This window comes from Ammospiza nelsoni, chromosome 13 (genome assembly GCF_027579445.1).
Source record: "Ammospiza nelsoni isolate bAmmNel1 chromosome 13, bAmmNel1.pri, whole genome shotgun sequence".
NCBI classification, from domain to species: Eukaryota; Metazoa; Chordata; class Aves; order Passeriformes; family Passerellidae; genus Ammospiza; species Ammospiza nelsoni.
Window position 1 is genome coordinate 15,180,910 of NC_080645.1, and position 9,566 is coordinate 15,190,475.

The window sequence follows — 9,566 nt, forward strand, 5'->3', positions numbered from 1 at the left end:
AGGAAAAATGTAACAAAGGTTCATGAGTCAAGATAAGGTTCAGGAGAGATCACTCTCCAAATACCATCACAGGCAAAACAATCTCAAACTGGGCATATTAACTGAATTTGTTACTAACAAAAGCAGAGCAGGATAATGAGAAGTAAGATAAATCTTAAAAATACCTTCCCTCCACCACTCCCTTTTTCCCAGCTCTACCTCCCCCTGCTCAGCAGTGCAGGGAGGCAGGGAATGGGGACTGTGGTCAGTTCATCACATATTTTCCCTGCTGTGACTCAGGGAGAAGAGCTGGAGTCCTTCCCCAGCTCCAGCATGGGGTCCCTCCTATGGCAGACAGTTCTCCATCAACTTCTCCAACGTGAGTCCATCTCCTGGGCAAGAATTCTCCACAAACTGCTGCAACATGGATCACCCTTCCCTGGGGTGCAGTCCTTCAGGCACAGGCATGGCTGCACCATGGGCTGCAAGAGAATCTCAGCTCCAGTGCCTGGAGCACCTCCTCCTCCTCCCTGTGCACTGACCTTGGTGTCTGCCGAGCTACTCCCCTCACATATTCTCACTCCACTCTTCTCTGGCTGCAATTACATCTGCACAATAACTTTTTTGTTTTCTTCTCAAATATGTTATCACAGCGGTGTTACCACTGTGGCTGAAGGGTTTGGCCTTGGCCAGCAACACGTCTGCCCCTGGCTCTGCTGGACATGGAGGAGGCTCCTGGCAGCTTCCCCAGAAGGCCCACCCCACCAAAACCTGGCCATGCAAACCAAATACAGGGTGACAATTATATCCATCTTGCTGTGCCATTTCAGTGCCCCCAGTGTCAGCCCACTGATGGAACCACAGCCTCTGGCACGGAGATGGAAGGCGCTGACTGCCCCAAGTCACAGCTGAACTGGGTGAGGGCAGGAATTTCCCATCCCTTCAGCCAGAACATCTCCCAGGTTGCTTGACAGACTTGATGAAGTGGCTTTGATACCTTAACATGAGATAAAGGATGGGCAAGGCTGTTGTGGCAGGACGCTTCTTCCCACGGGCAACCATCTGGGGAAACCCTGGGATTACCTGGAGCTCGAACCAAAGCTAAAGGAAAGAACATAAAACCAAGATAGAGTTGCAGGGATGGCTTAGCATCACGTGTGAATCACTGAATGGCAAACTGTTCTGACTGGGCTTGGAAGAAACCTGTTGTTCCAACACCCCGCCATGGGCAGGGTCACCTTCCCTTAGGCCCAGAGCCCCATCCAACCTGGCCTTGGATACTTCCAGGGATGGGGCAGCCTCAGCTTCTCTGGGCAACCTGTGCCAGGGCCTCACCCCGTTAGCAGGGAAGAATTTCCTCCTCATATCTAATCTAAACCTGCCCTTTTTTTTCAATTTGAAGCCATTCCCCCTTATGCTATCACTCCAGGGTCCAAAGTCCTTCTCCAGCTCTCCTGCAACCCCTTTATGAACTGGAACCGGCTCTGACATCTCCCCAGACCCTTCTCTTCTAGAAGGGGACGCGCGTACCCAGGAAAAGCGCCGGGGTTGGGCACAGGGATAGGGCAGGACATAAAGATAAGGATGAGGATTAGGATTGGGGTGAGATGGGGAGGGCCGGGAGCCGGGCCCGCCCCGGAGGTGGCGCTGCCGGGCGCCGCTTCCCGTTCCGGGCCGCGCGGCCATGGCGGCGGCGGCCGCTCCGCCAGGCGGAGCGAGCCCGGGGCTGGCGGCGGGGGAGCGGTGAGGGGGTCCGGGAGGGGGGTCAGCCCTGCCTGCCCTGAGCCACCGCTTGACCCCAACCTCGTGTGGCCCAGCCCCGCCTGCCCTCAGCTCCGCCTGCCCTCAGCCCCTGTCTGCCCTCAGCCCCAGCTGCCCTCCGCCCCGCCTGTCCTCAGCCACTGCCTGTCCTCAGCCCCTGCTTGACCTCAGCCACTGCCTGCCTCCAACCTTTACCTTTTCCCAGCCTCTGCCTTTCACAGTTCAGTTATAGTTAAGACTTGGTTCCAGGCGAATTGTTATTGGGTGATAATGAACAATGTGGAAGGAGGTAGAAATAAATGTCCTCTCCTGTGTGGGAGACTTGCAGAAGGCCAGGCACACTCCAGAGCTGTGAGTGTCCCCCTCCACTGTCCCAGCAGGATGCAGCAGGACCTGTGTGTCCCCAGCAGCGTGGCTTCCTTAGTACAAAGCCCTTAGCATGGGTGCTTGCAGAGAAGTGGGTGCACTTGGGTGGATTTGAGCAGTCTCCTGGGTTTGTGGCTGTGCTTGGAGTGCAAAACCCTTCCGAGGGTGATGGAGCACTGCTTATGGCTTGGCGTCTTGTCTCTTCTTGTGTAGTCTTGTGTGTGTGGACAAGACTGTGGCTTCTCCCAAACTCTATGTCCTGGAGCCATGGATTGCTGACCTCTTGGTGAATTACGAGCAAGTGGATGAGCATGAGAATTTCCTGGCTGGGCAGGTGGTGCGGGTAGGTACCCAGAGGGCCTGTCCCAAAGTGCTCCAACAGCCTTTGAAATCAGTTCTGGGAAGTTCACAGTGCTTCCCAGTTTGCTGGCTGTGGATGTGCAACTCTTCCTCCTCAACATCTCTGATGTTAATTTTTGTTTTGAGGAGGAAAAGCTTGGTGTTGTGACCGCCTTCCTGTGAAACTTGTTCCAGGTCTATGAATAAGAGTTCTTTTTTTATTCCCTTTCTCCAATCTCCTGACAGGTCTTGAGTGACTCGAGTGCAGCTGGCCAGCCTGGGCTGCTCCAGGACGCTGTGGTGCAGGTCTCTGACGGATCCTGCTACATCCGTGTGGTCATTACAGTCGAGGCTCTGCAGGCAGAGGAAAAGTGGGTTCCACCGTGGCTTGGCGTGGCTGGGACAGCAGCTCTGCACAGCTGCTGGGAGCACCTGGGGCTCCTGCCTGCTCTTGTCTCAGGTTGTGTTAAGCTAAAGCAACCTCAGGGTGGGAAGCTGGTGTGAAAGAGCTGCTCAGAGAAGAAAGCTGGAATGCTCTTGCTGCGGTGTCTGCTGGTTGGGATGGGCAGGGATCCATGGCAGAAACTGTGATGCCATTAGAAAGGACTGTAAAGCCCTTGGGTTTTGTGGAAGGAGCCAGATCATTAACCATGGTAGCCTGGGCTGCTCCTTCAGTGCTTTCCTCCATTTCCCCATTTGGACACCCTTAAACTCTTGGGGTGCTGGCAGCAGAGAGCCAAGAATAAGCAGCAGAAAGATGCTGCTCTTAGGCAGGAATTACTAAGGAGCCCTTGGTGCCTGCTGCTCATGCTGAGACACGTTCCAGAACGCCCCAATGTGGCTGGCAGAGCTCTTGCAGGAGCCCCACTGTGTGTCTGGGGGGGTCCAGCTCTGTTCTTCAAGGCACTCCTGCTCTGCTCCCTTTCCAGCGCCCACCTGCAGCTCAGGCTTTCCAGCCTTAATTGCAGAATTATCGTCCTGCAGAAGTACACGGTGTGTTTTCAGGACGAGGCCAGGCTGGTAAGTGCTCTGAGGAGTGGAAGCAGCCTGTTCCTTTACCTTGCTGTGCTCCCTGCACTCTTGCCTGCTCCCAGCTGCTCCCAGGAGCTGAAGGCAGGTGATGGGTGGCCTTTCATTTCCATCTGCAGCTCCTGTGGGGCCTGTGGCAGCTGACCTGGCAGGGATGAGCCCTCATTGGGGTACATCTTTCCTCAACGGGGTGCATCTTTCCCTGGGTCACCTGGCTGTCACCTCTGCCTGTTGGACAGCTGCAGAAGGCCTGCATGGGCTGGTGGCAGAGCAGCCCACTGTCCCCTTGCAGTGGTTCAGAGGTGTCCCCACAGACTCCCCTGGCCTGGCCCACCCTGCTGTGTGGCTCTTGTGGAGCCATCAGCTGACACAGGAAGACACAAACTCCTGTTTGAAGGGGGGCTGTCCTTTTTGAGGAGACTTTCTCTTAGACTGGAGGGTTGGTGGCAGAGCTGGGGTGGGTGTGGGAGTGCTGGCTGGCCCCAGGGAGGGCAGGGGCAGTGGTGGGACTCAGAGCTGCCTTCTCCCCACAGGAGGACTGCGAGTTTTACCTCACGGCCCAGCAGTTCATCGTGCTGCCCATGCAGAGGCAGAGGATGGAATCATCTGATGGGTAAGGCCCATGGGATGCCTGGGTGGGGCTGTGCTCAGGGGACTTCTTCATCTTCCCCACAGCAGCACTGACCTTGGGAGTCCTGCTTGTGGCAATCCCTTTTAAAGGAGGGATTGTCTCCAAAGCAAGGGAGAAGGGACATAGGGACTTGGACGGAATCAGTAACTGGCTTCTTTCTTGCTGCAGGAACCAGAATCCCTCTGTGATGAAGAAGATAAAGGAGCTCTGGCTGTGAGTATGGGGCTGAGGGATGTATCCAGGTACCCTGATGTGTGCAGCCTCAGACTGGGGTTAGAGCAGGCTGGCAAGGGCTGGCACAGGTTATGGCAACTCCTGGTTAACCTGTGTGACTCCTTGCCCTGGAATGTGACAGAGTTGAATAGAATGGGAAAAATGAAATTGTGGTGGCACATTGCCAGCCTCTTCCTCTGAGCTAGGAGGAAACACCTGAGGGGAGCTTGTTCCTGCCAGTGGTGGGCAGCACAGCTGTGTGGGTCAGCCCTGCACAGCTCATCCTTCATCCTTGGAGATCCAATACTGGAGATCCCCAGGGCCTTCAATCCATCCATCTCCAGGGGTGAGGCTTCCTGATGGCTATTGCTGGCATACTGAGCATGTGGCCAGATCAGCATCCAGTGAGGGATCCGCTACTTTCACAAGCTGCTTCTTCCAATCCAGGCTGTTTGACCTGTGGCCAAGAGCTGTGTATGTCCCAGCCCTAACCTGGCTTTGTCTTCTCCTTGGTCATTGCAGGAGGAATCTTGCTGTGAGGAATGCTCCCAGCTCAGGTAAAGGGTTGTGGGGGGCATGCAATGCTCTGAGTGCCTGGGGGAGCCCTTGGGTTTCCTCAGCTTGGTCCATGTTAGGCAGAGGTAGCACAGACCTGGTCAGATCTCACAAGTGTACATTGCTAAGCCCAAAGCAGGAAGAGATAATGCTGATAGCTGAAGCAGAGTGGGACATTAAATGCCTGTGCTCGTGCTTCTGGTCCAGGATTTGTGAAGAAAGGAAATATAATTTTTAGAAGCAAAGGAAGTGCAGAATTGTGGCTGCTCCCACAGGTTTCAGTGTCATGACAGTCACTAAGTCATGCAGCAGGGTAAAAGTGTTTGCAAGTGAGGCTTGCCTGAGTTCAGCTGTCTCCTCCACTGATGTCTGTGTGTTCTTGCTCTAGAGCCCTCTGTCTCTCAGCTGATTGATGCCATAGGACAGAACCAGCTGGAGATTTTGAAGGAAAATGCTGAGGAATGCTTGGATTTATGGAAATCAAAGGAGAAGCCAGTGACAGTGGAGGATGAGGTTCCCATCACCCAGTGGGAGGCAGAGCGCAAGAAGGAGGTCAGTCTGTCCTGCTGGCACAGCTTGAGGTGCTCTGGTGGGTGGGAGAAGGAAGGAAAGGACAGTGGGCAGAGCTGGAGGTTTGCTGGGGATTGAGATGGTGTTGGGTGGGCAGGCACAGGTGGACTCCTGCATCTGGAGAGGGACTGCCCAGCAAAAACCTTGTCACGTGTCTCATTTCAGCAGGGTGAGGATGTTTTCATGGTCCCAGTCAGTGCCCTGGTGATCCCTCCTGAGGAGGAGGCAGTGGTTTGTGATTCTTCTGAGGCAGTGTCTGCAGGGTACACAGGTAGGCAGTGCAGCACCCAGGCATGTGGAATTAGGGGCTCCCTGGGGTGGGGAGAAGAGTTCCCTTGCTCTGGGTGTGCCTCATGCTGGGGATATGACCAACAGTGCCCCTTTCATTGCAGATACAAGCCAAGCAGCTCCTGGAAAGAGTAGTGATGACAGGACAGTGCCAGGAGACCCAAGTGTTGTATCTCAAATCAGCTGTGAGTAGCAGAATCTGCAGATGTGTTGGAATGACTTGTGTTGGAAGGGACCTTAAAGGATATCTAGCCCCAATCTCTTCTATGAGTAGGGACACATTGCACTAGACCAGGTTGCTCCAAGCCCTGTCCAACTTAGCTTTTAACACCTTCCAGGGCTGGGGCAGCCACATCTTCACTGGGCAACATGTGCCAGGGCCTCCCCACCCTCACAGGGAAGAATTTCTTAAAAATATCTAACTGCCCTCTGTCAGTGTGAGTCCATTCCCCTTTGTCTGCCACTCCATGGCCTTGTCTAAAGTCTTTCTCCAGCCCTCTTGGAGCCTCTTTAGATACTGGAAGGTTCTTGAAGGTCTCCTTAGAGCTTTCAATTCTCCAAGCTGAATAATCCCAACTCTCTCAGCCTGTCTCCATAGCAGCAGTGCTCCAGCCCTTGGATCATCCTCATGGCATCCTATGAACGCTCCAGATCCCATCCAGCCTTTAGTTTCCTCTACAGTTGGCTCAGCCCATCTCCCTGGATTGAGTGGAGGAGGTACTGGTGTGGCCAGGTCTTTGGGAGACGTTGAGCAGGCAGGGGATGGTCCCAGTCCTCAAGCTTCTTGAAGCTGCAGCTTTGGTTGGTTGTGCTGGGACCACAAGAAGTCATTTTGATGCCACCACTGAGCTTGAGTCTCCTGCCCTGGTGTGGGCTCCTTGCCGGCTCTGGCTCAGCACCACCATGGGTTTGTGTCACCTTACTTGGCTTGGTGTCACCAAGCTTTGCTGCAGAATTACCTGTGGAAGCTCCATGTGGAGGAGGAGCTGAAGGGAAGAACTGTCCTGGGCAGTGCAGGGTGTAGGAGAAGGCCTTCTTCATAGCTGCCTGCTCTCTGGGCAGTGTCTGCCTCTCCACCGCCTGCCCTGTGAGATCTTGGAGAGGATCTCACTGGGATATGCCACATTTTGGGCTGGAAAGGGCTGCAGAGCTCCCCTCAAGAGCTGTCTCTGAGATCTTGTGCACAGGGGACCCACAGGGAATGGGCAGCTGCTTTCTTTGCTAAAATCAACACTCTGGCTTCTTCATTGCAGGTGCTGCATCACCAACCTTGTCAGATAGCCTGGGGGGATCCCTGGACAACCCCTGGAATGGGATGCCCTCGTTGTCTTTGACCCCAAGCTCTTCAGATGGTGAGTCCCCATGTCCCAGGGCATCCAGGCTGCCTTCCTGGCAGGAGACAGCTCCACTCTTCTTAATGATGCTGGCTTGATTTCCCCTGGCCATAAAGCAGTGCTGTGGTGTTCCCATAGCCTGGATCTGCATCATTCCAGCCCTGCCACTCTTCCTGTGTGCCAGGGCAGGTCCCACCACCACCCTGCTCAAACTGACTGTGCTTTTCCTTTACTAGAGAAGACCTTTCAATCTGACCCTCCCCTGAAGACCCAGAAAGATGTGGCTGCTGACAGCAACACCACTGACCTGTTGGAAGTGTGCAGCCAGAGCTCTGCTGAGGGCTCACCGCGGGGAGAGCCAGCACAGACCTCCTCTCCCTCCCTGCTCCGCTGCTACAGCCATCCCAGTCTGGTGGAGATCAGCACCAGTGAGGCAGCATCAGCTGCAGAGGCAGCCTGGGATGCCCTGTGTGCTGATCAAAGCCTGCAGAGATCCAGGGCCTCTCAGCCCACCCTGCCCACTCTTTCTCCAGCTTTCCCAGTCTTGCCCAGCAGCAGCTTGCAATCGCCGCCTGGCAGGATTCCTCACAGGGAGCAGGCCTGCTCCAGTGGCACAGCTTCCTCTGCAGAGGCGTTGAAGCCTGGACTGGCTCACACCAGGACAAAGGGAGGAGAGACTGTGGTTGCCAAGAGGAAGCTGGTGGAGGAAGATGAACAGGCCTGCAGTGAGCAGCAGCATCTCTCAGGCACCTCGAAGCACAGGGGGAGAGGCACACGCAAGGGATCCGTGCTCGGGAGCCCACAGGGGGCAAAGAAGAGCAGAAAGGAGACAGGGCTTCAAAATAGAAAGGAGCTTGAGGAGGAGGAGGAGGAGGAAATGGAGGAGGAGGAAGAGCAAGCATCCCCTGCAGGAGCTGGGCCCAGCTCCAGGCCAGAGCAGTGCAGTGCTCGGGAGTCGGTAAGTACAAAGCAGCTGGTGAGGTCCCCTGAGGGCTGGGGGGGCTCTCTGTGCCCACAGCACTGGTCTCCATCCCCAAGATCTTTCCTCACCAGGCTGGTGGAGATGGGAAATTGAATGCAGGTGTCAGTGTAGATGGTGGAGGATCTGGGAATCATGAGGGAGTCATGTAATCACTTAGGCTGGAAAAGAGCTCCTGAGATGGAAGTCTAACCATTCCTCAGCACTGTCAAGCCACCACTGAACCACAGCCCCAGCTGCCATATCCACAGGTCTTTAAATCCCTCCAGGGATGGTGAAGATGTAGTTTAGCCTGAGTTAAACAATTGGGTAGGAGCAAACAGTTGCTGGAGCATCTTCTGAGCTATCTGGGTAAAAGATCAGAAGCGAGGGAGAGACACCTCAATCCTAGGTGTTTTCCTGGGCTTATTGGGCTCTCAGGCTGCATGGGGCAGCACTCTGGGTACTCTGGCTGGAGCAGACTCATCTCACCCTCCCCTTTGCTTTTGTAGTTCATGGAGAGACCACCCCAGTACCAGTACGAGGCACCGAGCCCCGAGCTCTGCCAGCAGGTACAATCTATCAGGTCAGTGCCATATCAGCCATGGACTCGTGGCTGTCCCTTGTTCCTGCAGTGGGACTCACATACCTATAGTGAGTCCCCAACCTCTGCCCTACCCCTTGTCACCAGCTGCCCCAGTGGCATGTCCACAGCTGGGTTTCTTCTCACCCTGGCTCCTCCTGTCTGGTTTCGCAGGATATCAAAGGCAATGCTGATGTGGGCATGCTGGATGCTGGCTGAGGAGGAGGAGGAGGAGGAGGAGGACTCCTGAGCCCAGCCCATCTTTCATTCCTTTGTTTCTTCAGTGGGTTTGTCAGAACATTGGGATGAGTGGTTGGGGGAGGGATGTGGGGATACCAGAAGCACTGTGCCTCAGGAGACTGCTGAGTGGGCTCGCCTGGCTGCAGAAACCCTGGTCCAGAGGTGCTGGCATATGACCTGTTGAAAGCCAATACCCTCAGTGCCAAGAGGGGAGAAAAGCATTCTTTCAGGCATGTCTATATGTGAACCAACATCCCTCTCCCACCTCTTCATCCTTTTCAAATGCCTTGTCCCAGCAGGTGGGGACAAGAGGTGACCCAGTGCCACCGTAGCAGCAATGGCAGAGGCCCCACAAGCTGATCTTGCTCCAAAGGTACCCCAGGAGCTTGTATGGTTTATTGAATAAGTTTAGGTAGGGTCCTGCACTGTTTATTACAAAAAATATCCCGCAGGGTTATGCTGTAGAAATTAAAAATTGTATATTTTTTAAATACACAGCTCTTGTATTAAAAAAAAAAAAAAAGAAAAAAGAAAAAAATCCCAAAACAAGCATCTTGCTTTGTCGTAAACATCCGTGTGAGGAATGCGTTTGGTCCGGAGCAGAGGGCAACACAGGAGAAAGCCACTGGGGTGTTGGGATCACGCTGGTGCCGTCAGGGAGCTGCGGGGATGGAGCTGCGTGCTGGAAGGCTGGGTCATGGTCCCGCTGATGGAAGCCTG

At 54.6% G+C, this 9,566-nt stretch overlaps 1 protein-coding gene across 4 annotated transcripts; it reads left to right on the top strand.

The window, feature by feature from the left end:
- Positions 1-1,661: 1,661 nt before the first annotated feature.
- Positions 1,662-9,395, top strand: LOC132079245 (nucleolar and coiled-body phosphoprotein 1-like). Of its 4 annotated transcripts, none has more exons than XM_059481747.1 (15): positions 1,662-1,722; positions 2,320-2,449; positions 2,692-2,816; positions 3,375-3,465; positions 4,008-4,087; positions 4,274-4,318; positions 4,841-4,875; positions 5,262-5,425; positions 5,609-5,714; positions 5,836-5,916; positions 6,317-6,448; positions 6,985-7,083; positions 7,302-8,023; positions 8,536-8,609; positions 8,781-9,395. In XM_059481747.1, the coding sequence occupies exons 1-15, from the start codon at positions 1,664-1,666 to the stop codon at positions 8,854-8,856; spliced, it is 2,019 nt and encodes a 672-aa protein (XP_059337730.1). In that variant the 5' UTR covers positions 1,662-1,663; the 3' UTR covers positions 8,857-9,395. The 4 variants fall into 4 exon arrangements, with proteins under 4 accessions (XP_059337730.1, XP_059337731.1, XP_059337732.1 ...); XM_059481748.1 differs by having other exon boundaries at positions 5,612-5,714; XM_059481749.1 differs by lacking the exon at positions 6,317-6,448.
- Positions 9,396-9,566: the final 171 nt, after the last annotated feature.

Bases quoted from the DNA above. Each gene is read 5' to 3' on its own strand.
- LOC132079245 (XM_059481747.1), top strand. From the start codon at position 1,664: ATGGCGGCGGCGGCCGCTCCGCCAGGCGGAGCGAGCCCGGGGCTGGCG. The intron at 4,088-4,273 runs GTAAGGCCCATG...TTCTTGCTGCAG, and splicing joins AGGATGGAATCATCTGATGG to GAACCAGAATCCCTCTGTGA. The intron at 4,319-4,840 runs GTGAGTATGGGG...TGGTCATTGCAG, and splicing joins AAGATAAAGGAGCTCTGGCT to GAGGAATCTTGCTGTGAGGA.